Source organism: Theropithecus gelada, chromosome 13 (genome assembly GCF_003255815.1).
Source record: "Theropithecus gelada isolate Dixy chromosome 13, Tgel_1.0, whole genome shotgun sequence".
Taxonomy (NCBI): Eukaryota; Metazoa; Chordata; class Mammalia; order Primates; family Cercopithecidae; genus Theropithecus; species Theropithecus gelada.
This window is the reverse complement of record NC_037681.1, coordinates 15,171,063-15,188,405: the sequence shown is the minus strand read 5'-3', so window position 1 is coordinate 15,188,405 and position 17,343 is coordinate 15,171,063. Positions and strand designations below refer to the sequence as shown.

Sequence of the window (17,343 nt, the reverse complement as noted above, 5' to 3'; positions counted from 1 at the left end):
ACACATGCAAGGTTGCACAACGGACAAATAACGGGTTCAAAGCCAGTTCAATTTTGCCCCAAATCCAGCATACTTTCCACTAGATCTGTTTAGTACTCTTTCCATCTTGCTAAAATCGACACTGTTCTGCTTTGTACTAGTGGTTATTTATGAAGCTGTCTTATGCCCATTATCAGTGTGTAAACTCTTTGAGGGTAGGCTGTCTCGATCTTCCTGATATCCCAGGCAATCGCTAAGCCAGTGCCTTGCACTGTGTAGGCACTTCCAGAATAGGTAATGACTCTAAAGTGGGAGATAACAGGCACAACGGTGATATAGAGGATAGCAGCGTAGGAGAGACACAGATTTAAAGAGAGCCTGTAGGAGAAGGAAGAGATGATTTTGAGTTGGGCTTGAGGTGATGAAGGAATGTGGATAGATGGAGAGGAAGGGGAGGTGTGAGGTGGGCTTCAATGTCATGGGTTTGGAGTTGAACCTGTGGAAGGAGGCTGCTTTGTGGGGGGCCCTGGCATTTCTGCATCAGGTCTAGTTGTGCATAGTGAGCAAGTTACTTAACTTTTTTAAGTGCTGGTTTTCTAATGTATAAAGTGGGAATAATGGAGTGTCATTTGGAATTAAGAGCAGAATAATGAGATAATACATGTGAAGGACTTAGCACATTATATCATCTATTATTAATAATAAACACTATTAAAATGCTAGCAATAGGCCAGGCATGGTGGCTCATGCCTGTAGTCCAGCACCTTGGGAAGCCAAGGTGGGCGGATCACCTGAGGTCAGGAGTTTGAGACCAGCCTGGCCAACATGGTGAAACCCTGTCTCTACTAAAAATAAAAAATTAGCTGACTATGGTGGCAGGCGCCTGTAGTCCCAGCTACTGGGGAGGCTGAGGCAGGAGAATTGCTGGAACCCAGAAGGCAGAGGTTGCAGTGAGCCGAGAGCACTCCACTGCACTCCAGCTTCGGTGACAGAGTCAGATTCTGTCTCAAAAAAAACAAACAAACAAACAAAAAACAATGTTATCAATGTAAGATAGCCTGAAAGTTCAGATGTGTTTCTGTCTAGTTCTCTGAGTAAATTATTTTATTTACACTCATAGATAATGCCATTGCTGCTGACAAAACCCAAAATTATCTAAAAGCACCAATACATTCATAGGAATACTTGGTTACTATAATTTTCCTTATAAATGGATACCAGGAGCCCCTCAATATATTTTACCCTTACCAGGGATTCTCATAGTCAAAAATTTCAGAAACCAAACTGTTGGGAAGCAGGAGAGTGCCATACATATTCTGGGGAGAGCTAACTAACTTGGCTGAATCAGAGATCCGGATTCTGGGAACAGGCTAACCTGGTGAAAATCCCTGCTCAACTTCCAGGCTGGGCTTTTAAGGAATTCGGACATATTCCTTATCTTTCAGTACTTTGCTTTCCTTACCAAAAAGGAGGATAACATTCCTTCAAGGCTGTAAATAGAGTTCTGTGTGTAAAGCACTTGGCACAACGCGTTTGTTTGGGGGAGACACAGTATGTGCATAAGAATTGGTACATGATGATGGTTATGTTTATGAAAATCCAGTCATGAATAGCCGGAGGCCACTGTTGTCAACGAGTGATCCCTGTAACAGCGACGTTAGCTACACTGAGAACTTACACACGCACATTCTCAGGCCCATTGCTGACCTCCTGAAACGGGAACTCGGGAGGCAGGGCCAGGCAATCGGCACTTTGCCTGAAGTACTCACGTCTTGAGAACACCTGTCAGGTAACCGGGAACCACTGAAAGTTTTTGGACGGTGGAGGAATGCGACGTAAATGGCTGTTGATTCACTGGCATTAAAGTGCCTAACTACCGACTGGCTTCCGAGGTTGCCGGAAGAAACCTGTTTGTTGATCCTTAGTGATGTCCAGGTTACAAAACGCGGGTCGGTACTAAGGGCCCCAAACACAATGCTCACCTACCGAGCGCAGCCGGGAGCGCAGCGCCAGGCAATTACAGGAGCTGTTTTGGATATGGCCCGGCAGCCCAGCGATGCTCAGCGGATCCCGCAACTACAACCACAACCGTACCACACATTTAGCTTGCAAAAGCAGAGAAAGGAAAAGAAAACCGTGCAGGGAAGCCGGAAACGAGGGACTTCAGGGTCTCCTCTCTAGGAGGTGGGAGAGTGGGGGATGGGGCAAGCGGGGCGAGGAGGGGGCGAGGAGGGGGCGAGGATCGAGGGAGGCCCCTCCTCCGCGCGGCAACACCCGGTTCGCGTCCCTCCAGAGCCGGGGCGCGGCCGGCGGGACACACCCTTGCCCTGGGAGACACGAGGGTCCCTGTCCTCTTAGCGTCGGTCCAGCTCAGTTTCATGTCATTTGTTGTTAGCGCGAGGTAGGGGCGTTTCTCCACCTCAGCTCCTCCCCGGGGAAATCCCAGCCCGTTTCCTCCCCGCTCCTGCTGTTTTCGGGAGCGCCGTGCGGGGTCGAGCGCCGGGGCCGCACCCTGGGCGCCGGGCGTCGTGTCGGGGCCGCTGCCCGCACTGCCCGCCGGCCCGGCCATTGTTCGGGCCCCACCCCTGATGAATATTCACGCCGCGCGGGCGCCTCGGCCCGCGCCCTCCCCGGCAGGGTAGGGGTGTGAGTGCGTTTCCGCCGGTTTTTCCTGCCTGAGGAGGAAAGGGGGAGCTGTTTTCTCTCTCCTCAGAATATATTTTTGGTGTCCCGTTTCTCCTCCTCCCGCGCCGCCGCCGCCCCCTCCCTCCCCGCCTCGCTCCCCGCCTCGCTCCCCGCCTCGCTCCCCGCCTCGCTCCCCGCCTCGCTCCCCGCCTCCGCCTCCGCCTCCGCCTCCCGGGTTATCTTTGTCTCGCTGCCTCGCGCTCACTCGCTCAACTCTCGGCGCCGCCGCGGCCCCACGCTCCGGGCCCGTCCTCAAGGCGCGCGGCGCGGGGCGCGGGCGCCGGGGCCTGAGGCGGCGGGCGACGCCCGGGGGCCTGACGGCCGGCCCCGCGCCCTGGTGTGAGCGCCGCCGCCGCCCGCGCACGCTCCGTCCGCCCTCCGCGCGGCCCGGCCGGCCGAGAGCCCCGAGCGGCCCGAGAGCGCAGCCGAGCCCGCCGCCGCCGCCCCCGGCCCCGCGAGGAGAGTCCCGGGCCGGCCCGGCTGCCGCGCGAGGAGCGCCGTCGGCGGCCTGATCTGCGGCTGAGATACACAGAGCGACAGAGACATTTATTGTTATTTGTTTTTTGGTGGCAAAAAGGGAAAATGGCGAACGACTCCCCTGCAAAAAGTCTGGTGGACATCGATCTCTCCTCCCTGCGGGTGAGTGGGCCCGCGAGCGGGCGCGCGGGGAGCGGGGAGCGGGCAGCCGGCAGCCGGCAGCCGGGGCCGCGCCCTGGTCGGCCGGGCGCTCGGGCGCCGCCGTGGGCAGAGCCGCGGGCGCGGCGGCCCCTTTGTCTGCCTGTGCGGGCTGGTGCGGGGCGGGCGCTACCCTCCGCCGCCCCCACGCCCCGAGCCCGCCGCGCGACCCCCGGGCGCCGGGGGACCGCGCGGGGCGAAACCCACCTCTTTTGTCACCGCCCTTTCTCTCCAACTGCCCTGCTTGATTTATTCATTTTTTGGCTTCTTTTAAATGATAACCCCTCCCCTCCTTCCTCTCCAGGATCCTGCTGGGATTTTTGAGCTGGTGGAAGTGGTTGGAAATGGCACCTATGGACAAGTCTATAAGGTTGGTGTGGGCGCCTTCTTTGTTTCCCGTGGCATGTGGAAACTTCTTGTTGGGGGACGAGGAGAGGGTGATAAACAGGCTGCTGACTGGAGGCCACGCCGCTTGGCCAAAGTTGGGAGAGGGGTTTCGCCATGCAGTCCCTCTGTTTTTGCACACCGAGTTTATATTCAGACTGGCCTTAAAAGACCTCATTTCCTGGCTTTGAGATAAGGAAATAAGCTACACTCTTAGGCATGCACTTTACTTCAAAAAAATGGAAAAGCATTTTTAAAAAATAAGACAACCTGAATTTTCTCTTTTTTTTCCCCCCAAATGTGGCCTCCTGAGTTTGTGTGTAAATTAAAATACAGTGGAGGCGGGCCTTGCCTCTGACGATCCTAAACCACTGCTTTGGCCATCGTGAAAATTGTCATCATGTTTCAGCCTCCACTCAGTGCTTGCCAGTTGCTCAAGGTGGGGAGTTTGGCGTTACCTGGGAATACTTTATAACTGTGGTTGTCATCCTTTCTATTGATGGATACGTATTTTGGGGAAGCAGGGAGGAGTGTGTGTTTGGGCAACAGGAGCAGGAAGAATTACAGTGTGGGGATTATACAATCTGAATTCCAGGAATAACCTGTTTGACAGCTGTGTAATTGAAACAGAAATGACGGAGAGCGAAGAGAATATAGAGGATGCCCTGGTTTCACACCCACCCAGGTCTTTATCTTTTTTGAAAATTTTAACACCCACCCTCCACCCCAACGATAAATGAAACTAGCAAATCTGGAGACTGAGTCTGCGCTGAGTAGCTGACACCTGATGTGACTAACAGTGTTCATTTTATCCATTGTACAGTCTAGAGATTATGAAAGAGCTGTAGGGAATGGAGGCACAGGCCTTGAAAATTCAGAACGGAATGTTAAATTCTTCCTGTCTTGATTTGTTTCTCATTACTGAACGTTTTCTAAAAGTTTAATCTGCACTGGGGGAGTGTTCTGTTAGAGTCGGTACAAGGTTAGGGAAGCAGGGCTTTGTGGTTCACCATGAAGAATTGTCATTGTCTCATTAAAAATGGGTGGAGTTGGGGGGGGGTTGGAAGCTGACTGTAGACGTTTTCTTAGGCTACATTAAGTGTGGATCTTACTGTCTGTCTCTTTTCTGCTTTGTGAGTAGAGTTTATCTATCACTTAAACGCCTCTCCTCAGCCCAAACTTCTACCCTGGGCAGTGTACTTACTGGACTGTGGTCCGAACTTGGGTCAGTATTCTTAGGTGATCTCAAGTGTATTAGCTTGTGTTTTGTTGGTTAACTCTTGGGGCCGGGGCCAGATTTTTGAATTTGAAAGAGAGCCCTGTTAACTCAGCTTGCCGGGCTCAACTGAATTTGGAAGGCTTTGGAAAATTTTGGAGAAGATTGTGTTGCAACTCACTGAGTGATTGGTAACTGGCTAAAGGATACTCTCCCGGGTCGTTTGTTTGTTTAAGCATCAGTCAGTTTTTTTCTAACCCAGTTTTTTCTCGCCAAATCTAAGTGGTGATTGTAGTCTTCCAAGTGAATTAGCCAGAGCTTGTTTTTGACCTGGTTACACAGTAGTTGGATTGTTTGTCTTATTTGGTCAGCATGGATGTTAAGGGCAGAGAAGTAAGCCAGAAGGTAATATAGTCTTTAAACCTTAAGAAAAAGGAAAGAATGAAACCCCAGTTTATCTTTATTGGTTTTAAGAGGTGGGAGCTGTTTATGGTAAGAGTTTAGTCAAGTTCATTGTTATTTCCCCTCATTGCCTTTTTAGTTCCATTCCCCCCAACCCTCCCAAGCTTTTGATCTAGGTTTGCTGAGCGCTATGTTTGACAAGTATTTGGGATACTGGCATGACACAGCTCTCTGACTACAAAGTCTGTGCAGTTGAGAATTTCTCTAATTATGCAAACCTAAGAAATAAAATCTGTGCAAAAGTTGCCTACAGTCCAGAACAAAATAGTGCCTGAGATTTTGCTCATAAGCAGTTACATTTTTATATTATGGAAAACTTGAAACATAAAGACTAGAGAGCTCGGTTTATCAGCACATGACTAATCTTGTCTCATCTGTATTCTTCTTCTCCTTTATCTTAATGTAAACCCCAAATGCCATTTCAGTCATAAATACTTGAGAATATTTCTTTTTTACAAAATCACATTGTTGTTATCACACTTGGAAAAATGTCTTACATTTATGTTAACATTTTCCTGATTGTCTCATACATCAGGAAAATTTTTTTACTCTACATGTTTTTTTTTTTACTATAACAAGAAGTTCTTTAATGTTTACAAGCAGGTACTGGGAACTTCAGTCTTAGAGGTGGTAAAAATAGCAGAGCATCTCTTTTTTCCTCTTTTTAAGTATTTAATTTCTAGAACCATTTACCATTATGCATAGGAGTTCATTTTGGATTTTTGTTGGTATGATTTGCTTGTGATAGCTTTGGGATTAGATTATTAACACTCTAGATTTTGTTTATTGCTGCTAAACATCTTTTAGGATGAATTCGAAAAATTTTTTGTTGCTGAATTGTTATTTATAAAAAGGTCTTTATTTTTAAACATAATTTTAGGTAAAAAAATCTGTAAGCTGAACAACTTGTGGTCCTAATTTATTTTAGTGTCATTTTCTATTTTTCATTAGCGCAGAGGTTGCTTATTTTGAGGCAGCTATATATACATGAAGTGAATGAGTGGAAAAGAGAGTTTTCCGAGATTTGATATGTCGTATGAAATAGCTTTTTTTGGGGCGAATGACTCCCCTGCAAAACTGTGCTAATGGTAGACCCCTCATTTATTGAAGAAAGGGAGGGGAGGGGTTTGTGTGTGGCAGTAGGGCTGAGAGTGACCTTTGGGAATGGTAGAAAGGTTAGGGAGTAGTGGGAATTTCAAGGAGATGTTACTTGGACTTCAGGAGAGACATCCTCTTTAAGCAGTGAGGAGCCACTGAAAGATTTTGTTGGAATTGGGGATCCCCGAGAGTGGGGGACTTGATCCAGCGTTTTGGGGATAACTTCTAATGTTCTGTATCTCTGACAACAGTGGTAAATGGTCTGGTATAGTTGAACAGTATATAACTTCATCTTAAAAGAGGGAGGTGAAAAACAGGGTATATTCTGTTTAGAGAAATTATTTTCACCCTTAGGTTTTCGAGAGAAGGATACTCATAAACTTAAGATTATAAATTTTCTCTTCACAAGTTTACATTCAGAACACCATGTATTTATAAAAGAAGTGTCTGGTACGATCAGTGAGGACAATGATAGTGTGAAAAATTAAAACCAGAAGTAAATCAAGTTTGTTTCCATGTTATTTTGGATTTTATTGTTATTTTGTTTTGAGACAGAGGTTTGCTCTGTTGCCCAGCATGGAGTGCAGTGGCACCATCTCCACTCACTGTAACCTCCGCCTCCCGGGTTCAAGTGATTCTGCTGCCTCAGCCTCCTGAGTAGCTGGGATTACAGGTGCGTGCCACCACGCCCAGCTAATTTTTGTATATAGAGACGGGGTTTCACCATGTTGGCTGGGCTGGTTTTGAACTCCTGGCCTCAAGTGATCTGCGTGCCTCGGCCTCCCAAAATGCTGGGATTGTATACAGGCATGAGCCACTGCACCCGGCCTTATTGTTATTTTAAATATTTATTTGACCATTTTTGTGTTTTTCTTGGAGTAACTACTGTTATTTTGCATTTTGTGAGCATATGATGGCTGGTGTTCCAAATGTCTTGAATAAAAGACTGCCAGCCGGGCGCAGTGGTTCACGCTTCTAATCCCAGCACTTTGAGAGGCCCAGGTGGGTGGATCACCTGAGGTCAGGAGTTCGAGACCAGCCTGGCCAACATGGTGAAACCCCGTCTCTACTAAAAATACCGAAAAATTAGCTGGGTGTAGTGTTGGGTGCCTGTAATCCCAGCTACTCAGGAGGCTGAGACAGGAGAATCACTTGAACCTGGGAGGCAGAGGTTGCAGTGAGCTGAGATTGTGCCATTGCACTCCAGCCTAGGCAACAAGAGTGAAACTCCGTCTCAAGAAAAAAAAAAGAAAAAGAAAAAGAAGATGGCCAGTCTGAGGACAATTCTGAGTCTTAGAAGGACTGACAGAGGGGAAATCCAGTAACAGTAACGTGGAAGTCAGGGAGTTTAGAATCCAGCAGGTGAAATGTCTGAAATCAAGGTTCACTCAAAGGAGGGACCATAGACTTTGTGGAAGACTTGACCCATTCTGACCTTGTCATTGGAGGAAGGGTATAATGTGGACCTTGGAGGTTGAGGACGAGGGTACCCTAGGCCCAAAGACCTTGATGGTAAGGGGAGCTAATGCTAAGCGTTTGCTCATTCCACGCCCATTTGACACTGTGCTAATGGTAGACCCCTCATCTGTTGAAGAAAGGGAGGGGAGGAGTGTTTGTGTGTGGCAGTAGGGCTAAGAGTGACCTTTGGGAATGCTAGAAAGGTTAGGGAGTAGTGGGAATTTCAAGGAGATATTATTTGGACTTGAGGGGAGACATCTTTAAGGGTTGAGGAGCCACTGAAAGATTTTGTTGGAATTGGGGATCCCTAAGAGTAGGGGACTTGATCCAGATGTGTGTTGGGAAGGAGTTGGTAAGATGGTTGGCCTTGGGCAGTGGTCCAGTGGCAGGAGGTGAAGGCCGAGGCAGGATAGTGGCTGTGGTGGTAGAGAGGAGGAGCAGCTGGGGTGGATACTTGGGCATTACTCTTTGCTAGATTTAACTTGTTGAGTCACTCGTTCTTTGCAGGCTTTGGTATGTCCCTTTAAGTGGGTACACTGTTTGCCCACGGTATTAGGAGGAGACTTGGGATTCCCAGCACTTTGGGAGGCCGAGGTGGGTGGATCACCTGAGGTCAGGAGTTGGAGACCAGCCTAGCCAACATGGCAAAACCCCATCTCTACTAAAAAAATAAAAAAATTAGCCAGGTGTGGTGGTGTATGCCTGTAATCCCAGCTACTTGGGAGACTGAGGCAGGAGAATCACTTGAACCTAGGAGGCGGAGGTTGCAGTGAATTGAGATCATGGCATTGCAATCCAGCCTGGGCAACAGAGTGAGACTCTCTCAAGAAAAAAAAAAAAAAAAAAAAAAAGGGGGGGGGGGGAGTTAAAGTGCTAAAATTGCTTTTGATTGCTCAGTGGTAAAGAACCATATAGATTGTCTGGCTTATAAAAATCATTAGGGGCCAGGCGCAGTGGCTCACACCTGTAATCGCAGCATTTTGGGAAGCCGAGGTGGGTGGATTATAAAGTCAGGAGTTCAAGACCAGCCTGCCAATATGGTGAAACCCCATCTCTACTAAAAATACAAAAATTAGCCAGGCGTGGTAGTGCGTGCCTCTAGTCCCAGCTACTCCAGAGGCTGAGGCAGAAGAATCGCTTGAATTTCCCCAAGAGGTGGAGGTTGAAGTGAGCCGAGATCGCGCCACTGCACTCCAGCCTCGGAGACAGAGCCAGTCTCCTCTTAAAAAAAAAAAAAAAATTAACATTTTGGAGCAAGTACTTAAACTTTTGTGAGGGATTCTCTAAGTATTATCTTTTAAGTGTAGCAAGCCTTGTTCTTAATTGGAGGTAAGGTCACCCAATGGGGCAAAATGAATTTTGTAGAACTAGATGTTTTCATTAGGAGGAGGTTGTGTCAGCTGATCTGCCACTGAGAGGCATGTTCAGGCTTGTTCTGAGACACAGATTTCCTTCATGCTGGATGATTCTGGACTTGGGCAAGGTGGGAGGAAGCCAGCCCTGTTGAGCAAGCCCTGTGTGGCTCTCTTCGAGTTTCAATCCCAAACTCTCAAAAACTGTTTCACTAACTCAGAAATATCAAAAGCTCTACAGAAAATCCAACCACCAAACAAAACCCTGCTGCTGATGGGTTTTTAACTCCTTACTGCTTGAAACTTGGTGATAAGTGTACAGTCATTTGCCTAGCTGCAAACAAGTATTTTGCCTTTTTCCTTAACCAATATTTTATATATATATATGTGTATATACACACACATACATACACACACACACACACGCGCGCACACACACACACACACAATTTTTTTTTTTTTTTTTTTTGAGACAGTGTCTGGCTCTGTCGCCCAGACTGGAGTGCAGTGGCGCGATCTCGGCTCACTGCAACCTCCCCCTCCCAGGTTGAAGCGATTCTCCTGAGTAGCTGGGACTCCAGGTGCGTGCCACCACCACGCCTGGCTAATTTTTGTATTTTTAGTAGAGATGGGGTTTCACCATATTGGCCAGGCTGGTCTCGAACTTGAGTCAGGATAAAGTTTTTTTTTTTTTTTTTTTTTGGAGACGGAGTCTTGCTCTGTTGCCCGGGCTGGAGTGCAGTGGCCGGATCTCAGCTCACTGCAAGCTCTGCCTCCTGGGTTTACGCCATTCTCCTGCCTCAGCCTCCAGGCGCCCGCCACCTCGCCCGTCTAGTTTTTTGTATTTTTAGTAGAGACGGGGTTTCACCGTCTTAGCCAGGATGGTCTCGATCTCCTGACCTCGTGATCCGCCCATCTCAGCCTCCCAAAGTGCTGGGATTACAGGCTTGAGCCACCGCGCCTGGCCAGGATGAAGTTTTTAGACACACGGAAAGATGACTAGGAAGAAAATGGAGAAGGCCAACGTAATCTTATATTTATTACTAGTGACCATTGTGGCAGCAATGGTTCTTAGTTTTATAATGTTATATCACTGCTCACCAAACAGAATTTGTTCTTTTGTTATGGAGCTCGTTCAGTAATAAGAGTTGGTGAGTATTACTCAGAAGAGAAGCTGCCTCTTGGGTTGAGTAATTAATAAAGTGATTCATTGGGAGGTAGTTTTTTTCTGTAAGAATCTCTAAGGAAAGATGACAATGCTAAGTTTTAGAACATCCCAAGTTTTAAAAACTGGACTCTGAGAAACTTTGATGTCTAGATAGCATTAGGTATAACTATAAACTGGGGAGACAAAAGTGAAAAACGATTAACCATATAAGGGTGGTTTCATGCAGATACTGTGGATGTGTGCTGGGCCCTGTTCTGAGAGTTAGATGCACAGTGGTAAATGAAGCAGATGAGATACATCTACCCTTATGGAACTCAAGAAATACAGGGGGATGGACACAAAATGCCAGATGTGGAATGTCAGTCATACATTCTGTGTTGTCTGCATCTCCCTGGGTCCCCAACCCTGCACACCTATGTTCAGACACAATGAATGCTCCAACACGTGGAGACGGCACATACTGCAATGTGTTCATTGTAAGTGGCTCAACCTCAGCAGGGCTTCTCTGTGCTTTACAGTAAAAACAAATGACTAGAAAAGTGAAATGAAAAGTTAGACATATAGAATGTCAGTCTACTTTTTTAACTTGTAGAATCAAAAGACATTTTTACTCTGTCAAATTGCTGTAAAAGTTTTCGTTTTCTTTTTAAAAAAGCATAAGAAACTCAGGTGATACAAAAGTTTGTATATACTTTTAATTTCAGAAGTGAACTTGCCGTGGTCAGCAGACCAAACTTTGAGGAACACTGAACTGGCAGGATTGAATTTGTAGCAGGGCTCTTAGTGAGCTCTGGGTGGTTGGTGTGTTAGTGAGCTGGAGAACTGAGAATTGTTGTTTGTGCCCAGTAGGTGGTTTTCCAACCCTTTGAACACTGGGGAGCTAGAGCAGGTGCTGCTTACAGCTTTGTGCTTAAGTGCCAAAATGTCTTTGGCCCCTGTGCTTTGGAACTGTCTCAGATATGGCTAAATATGAACAAGTTATCCTATTAAATTTGAATAAATGAAAGAAAAACACCGCTTTTACATTATAACTTTAAAAAATTCTTTATGTGATAAATAGGGCCTTAACTTACCAGTTATGAATCCGTAGTTATTAATCACATGATAGTAAAGGGCTTATACCTAAAGTCGGAGTCATCCTGTTCTCCGGAAGCATCTGGTTTCAGTGCTTTTAGCTGCTACATCTGAAATGTATTGCTATATTTCTACATTATGTACTTATATGGCCATTTCTTCTTTTATCAGTTTTACACATTTATTGACTTCCTCTAGCAGTAGTTGTACTTATTGAACTACTTAGTTCAATAGTAGTTGAATATTTAACTCCTATATTTGCCGCCTCCCTTAAGTGGGCATGCCGTAATTTTGGGCTAAAGTGATAGTTGTTTCTTTTATCATGACTATGTAAATACCATTTATATGTGAGCTAAACAGTCTCATATGATTACATTTCCTTTTTAAACAACACCCCTGCCCCCACATCGCTTTTAGTTTTCCCTTGGCTTAGTTTTCTTTGTACCTATCATCACCTTCCCCCTCAGATACCCTAAAAGGTATAACAAATGCCTAGCAAAGTTTAGTCTTCATCACATTTTCCAAATGCTTAATTTAACACCACACATCAGATAATTTATTGTTGCAGATAACCTTGTTGATTTCAATTTTTTCTCCCTGGAGTTTTCCTCGTAGCTCCGCAGGTATGGTTGCCCCTGGGCCTGGCATGTAGCTATTGTCCTGGAACGTCTGTGTCCTGGGTACTGCAGTCTTCCTTTTTGGTTTACTATCTTATTTTCCTGAAGCACATCCTCTAGTAGTTTTAAAAGAAAGAGTGTATGGGTATTAAGGTTTTAAGTCCTTGTATGACTGAAAATCCCTTTTTCTTATCACTGCCTCATCTCCTCTTGTCTGGAACATAAACTGCTTTCAATTTCTTTAGGGACTAAATCTCTGGTTTCCTGTGGGTATGGAGTGATGTGAGACAGTTACCAGACTGTGTAAGGCAGAGAAAGGGGACCTGGGGCTTTCAGCCACTAAATATGCAAACTTTGATCAGTTCTGATTTTGGCCTTGCACCTCACTTGGTATTGATTTATTCCAAATGATGACCTTCTCAGGGTTTTGTAGGTCCAACTGTCTCACTTCTTTTTGGTATCCTTAGTAGGCACTTAGGTTGTAATTTTTACTTCTTGGTGAGTTACTCCTCCATCCACTTTTTATTTTATCTGTCTTTTGTGTGTGTGTGTGTGTGTGTGGTTTTTTTTTTTTTTGAGACAGAGTCTCACTGTTGCCTAGGCTGGAGTGCAGTGGCGCCCTCTTGGCTTACCGCAGCCTCTGCCTTGTGGGTTCAAGCGATTCTCCTGCCTCAGCCTCCCAAGTAGCTGGGACTGCAGGTACGGACCACCATGCTCGGCTAATATTTGTACATTTAATAGAAACGGGGTTTGACTTTATTGGCCAGGATGTTCTCGAATTCCTGACCTCAGGTGATCCCCCTGCCTGGGCATCCCATAGTGCTGGGATTACAGGCATGAGCGACTGCCCCTGGTCTGCCTGTCTGTCTGTCTGTGTCTTTTGGAGTACAGTGGTGTGATCACAGCTCATCGCAGCCTCGATCTCCTGGGCTCAAGTGAACTTCCCACATCAGCCTCTTGAATAGCTGGGACTACAGGTGTGCACCACCATGTCCAGCGAAGTTTTTAAATGTTTAGTAGAGCTGATATTTGAGCATCTTGCCCAGGTTACTGGACTCAGGTGGTCTGCCTACCTCGGCCTCTCACCATCCACTTTTTAACTGTCAAAATCTGACAGAAATGATCTCTACTACCTGTCTTCCCCTTTATCTCTTTATTCTTTTGTTTACTTTAAAATCATTTTTATGGGAATTAATTCTTAATAACTCATGTGACCAGTCCACCACGTTTGACCAAAAGTTGTGTCTTTGATTTTGGACTTAGGGTTTGGCTCAGTTGTTTGTTTCTTTTCTTCCAGAACAATAACAATACCAGCAAAACAATAACAATAACAAAAAATAAAAAATGAAAACAAGGGTAAGCAGTGCGTAACCTCTGTGACCTTACTGCATGACCTCTGTCAGAGATACTTGATTTGGGAGGTGCAAGCCGAGGGAGACGAGGATGAGGAAGAAGGAAAGTGAGGCAAGATGCCAAACAGTGCCATGAGATGTATTAATTACTGTGCTGGCTGCTGCTTTGAACAAATCTTTGAGAGATAGAGGAGTGTGTTCAGCAGTATTTTTTTTTAAGGCAGCTTTATTGAGGTTATATATTCTGTACTATGAAATTAACCCAATTCAAGCTTACGTTTCAGTGATATTTAGTAAATTTACTGAGTGGCACAACCATCACCACAAATCAATATTGGAACCCTTTGATCATGCCAATAAGATTCCTCCTACTGATTTACAGTTAATCCCCATTCCAGCCCAGAGCCCCAGGCAACCACTAATCTGTCAGTATTAATTTGCCTTTTTGGAATATTTCATATAAATGGAATCCTACAATGTGTGGTCTTCTGTGTTTAATGTTTTTGAGGTTCGACCATGTAGCCGTGTGGTTCTTTGTTCCTTTTTATTGCTGAATTTTAGGCTATGGTTGTACCACATTTGTTACCTGTTCACCAATTGATAGGCATGATGTTGATGGAACTGCACCTTAAGTCATCCACAGAAAGGAGGGGGAATTTATCTTTTTGGGTTTTCTTATTTCTCTTTAGTGTAACCAAACACTTGGTTCTGATGACCCCGGGTAACTGTCTGGATGAGGGAAAAGCAGTTGGAAGTTTTGCGTCCCTGAATCCTTTATCTTCCCCACTCTTATTATTCGTCATTACTGTGAGTTTATTTATTTATTTTTTGAGATGGAGCCTCACTATGTCGCCCAGGCTGGAGTGTAGTGGCACAGTCTCGGCTCATTGCCGCTTCCACCTCCTGGGTTCAAGTGATTCTCCTGCTTCAGCCTCCCAAGTAGCTGAGATTACAGGTGTGAGGCACCACGCCCAGCTAATTTTTGCATTTTTAGTAGAGATGGGGTTTCGCCATGTTGGCAGGGCTAGTCTCGAACTCCTTACCGCAGGTGATCCGCCCATCTCGGCCTCCCAAAGTGCTGGGATTACAGGCGTGAGCCACTGCGCCTCGCCTTAAGTCATTTTTAAAAATGTGAATACAGTTTCTTTGTTATCACTATGAAGACAAACTGTTCACTATCAGCAAGGTCACTGGTATTAGGAATGAGGCCAAACGAGTTTTTCCTTCTATTTTTGGGGGGAATTCCCTTGTATAATAGCCAGCTGTTTACCATGTGATGCTAGACTGCAGTTTTCCTTTATTTCAAGCAGAAGCTATTGACTTGCCTGGATTTTAAAAAAACAAAGCAAAATGTGTTTTGGGGGAATAAGTTTTCTCATTTGTTTCAAGTGTGTTTTTCAGAGTATTTTTCTTATATTTTATTCTTAAGTTTTTTTGTGATACCTTTTGTTAGGGTCTTACTACATTCAGATTACATAAAATTAAATTAAATAATAGTTTAGTTTTTGAAAATTCTTATACTGGAGAGCTTTCATTCTTACCTGCTACGACAGTGACAGAATGCTGTTGACTACCAAAGCCCTTCCCCCCATGAGTTTTTCTGAGACTCTTTATGTAATCGGTGTGTAGTTTTATGACTATTCAATTTTGAGAGGTGTGTCAAAGACTGACTATTATCTGAGTTAGGGCTGTGCATCAAGGTACTTAATAATTTGTTGGAGATCCCGGGTTAGACACTGAATATTGTCTAAGGTTGAGTGTGTACATTTAAGTGACAAAATTCATTGGGTGTATTCATTCACCTGCTAGGGCATGGACTCACATTCTAGGGCCATTCCAGTTTGAAGTTGGCATATCAGAGCATCTTAGTTCTCTATATGTACACGTTTTCTCATATGTTCTTGTTCCCCACTTTGATTCCCAGAAAAATCTGACAGGTGTTCAGCTCTTTACTCTTCAGTGATTTCAAGGCTTGGTTTCTGTTTCTTGTTTCATTGTCTACAGATATTTTGAGCCTACTCTGCTAGTCAAGATTTCCTTTATTTATTTATCTAGTACTTAATGTGTTTATAGTGTGTGCCAGGCACCATGCGAGGCTTGCTCACTGGTGACAATGGACAAGAAAGGCAGTCAGCTCATGCCCTTGTGTAGCGTATAGCCTAATGTGTAAGGCAGAAAATGAACACACAGTTAAAGAGGATGATATTGCAGATGGGGAACAGCAGGGGCCTATGGGAATGTGTGACATGATAGCTAAGTCAGAGCTGATAAAACAGATATGGTGGTATGCACAGTGAAGCTTTATGATTTCAATTCAGATGCTCTAGATGAGGCATAGATGTATGTGGAGCAGTGAACAGTCTGCTAGGAGTTAAAACAAGCCACTGAGCTGATGATTCATCATCTTGGTTAGTACTACTTTGAATAAAGATAGGAGGGGTGTGTTCCATTGATTATGGTAATTGACTGCCTCCATTCAGTTTGCCTTGAGCCAGCTGTCTCTCAGGAAGCCTTGCCTCCTACATCTGCACTGTTTGGTGTTCCTTGCTTTTGAGTCTCCTGTATCAGTTAGGAGTTAGCATCCTGAACATTCTCATGTGGGTGAAGGAGGGGCCTTCGTCAGGCCTCAGATTGTCTTATGAGCAGTATCTGGAATAATATCTGGTAAATGGCTGGCCTGAAGTAGGCCACATTCTGCCCTTCATTACACACAGGGAGACTGCTTTGTTTAGCTGCTGGTCCCCACGATGTTAGGGCTGAAAGGGACCTCTGTAAAATGGGAACAATGGTGTACAGGTTTGTGATATTCACATAGTTTTTAATAAGTTTCTGTAGTTCCGGTTATATAACAAAATAATTAAAAGATAAAGTTTTTTTGCTTTTTTTTTTGGAGACGGAGTCTCTGTCGCTCAGGCTGGAGTGCAGTGGCGCCATCTTGGCTCACTGCAACCTCTGCCTCCAGGGTTCAGACGATTCTCCTGCCTCAGCCTCTCATGTAGCTGGGATTACAGGCATGCAGCACCACGCCTGGCTAATTTTTGTAATTTTAGTAGAGATGAGTTTTCACCATGTTGACCAGGCTGGTCTCCAAATCCTGACCTCAAGTGATCCACCTGCCTCAGCCTCCCAAAGTGTTGGGAGTACAGGCGTGAGCCATTGGGCCTGGCCTTGCTTTTTGATAATATGGACAAAAGAGAATTTTCTTTTTCTAATCCTATTAGGTAAGATGATGCTATAGCTTTTTTTTTTTTTTTTTTGATGTTGAGTGAGATATTTCTAACCATTCTCTAATCATACTGGAAAATGGGACTTTGTAGTTACTAATGCTGGCTTTCAAAGTGTGAAATTCTTTTTGCATTATTTTATAGAAGCAAGGGCTTTGTCAGTCATCAACTCCAAGATTGTATTAGACATTTCATTAGTTTTCTAGTTAATTAGCTGAAAATACATTCTTATTGTTATATGAAAAAAAAGCGACTTAAATGTTGAATTTTTAAATAAGATGCTTATTTATTTTTTCTTGTCCTTATACTGTTTATTTTCTTGCTGGCTCTGTCAGCTAAGGACTTGCTCTCATTGGTAGTCCGTCTTTCCCTTTTTTTTTTTGCTTTTTAATGATTCCTTTTGCTGGCTTATTAGCTATAACTTCTACTTAGGTTATTTTATAGGTTGCTTTAGGTTTGTAGCACATGTTTTTAACTTACCACAGTCTACCTTCAAATGATATTATACCTTACTATGGTATACATCCATTTCTACCCACTTGGCCTTATAGTTTTTTAGTATATGTTTTACTTTTATGTATTTATTTATTATTTATTTA

General features: G+C 44.8%; 1 protein-coding gene across 18 annotated transcripts in view; it reads left to right on the top strand.

The window, feature by feature from the left end:
- Positions 1–2,863: 2,863 nt before the first annotated feature.
- Positions 2,864–17,343, top strand: part of MAP4K4 (mitogen-activated protein kinase kinase kinase kinase 4) — a 193,928-nt gene continuing 179,448 nt past the window's right edge. For all 18 annotated transcript variants that reach the window (XM_025405822.1, XM_025405820.1, XM_025405821.1 and 15 more), the window contains exons 1-2: positions 2,864–3,303; positions 3,644–3,709. In XM_025405822.1, coding sequence (XP_025261607.1) covers positions 3,247–3,303; positions 3,644–3,709 — 123 coding nt within the window. In that variant the 5' untranslated portion in view covers positions 2,864–3,246. The remainder of the gene's footprint in view (positions 3,304–3,643; positions 3,710–17,343) is intronic.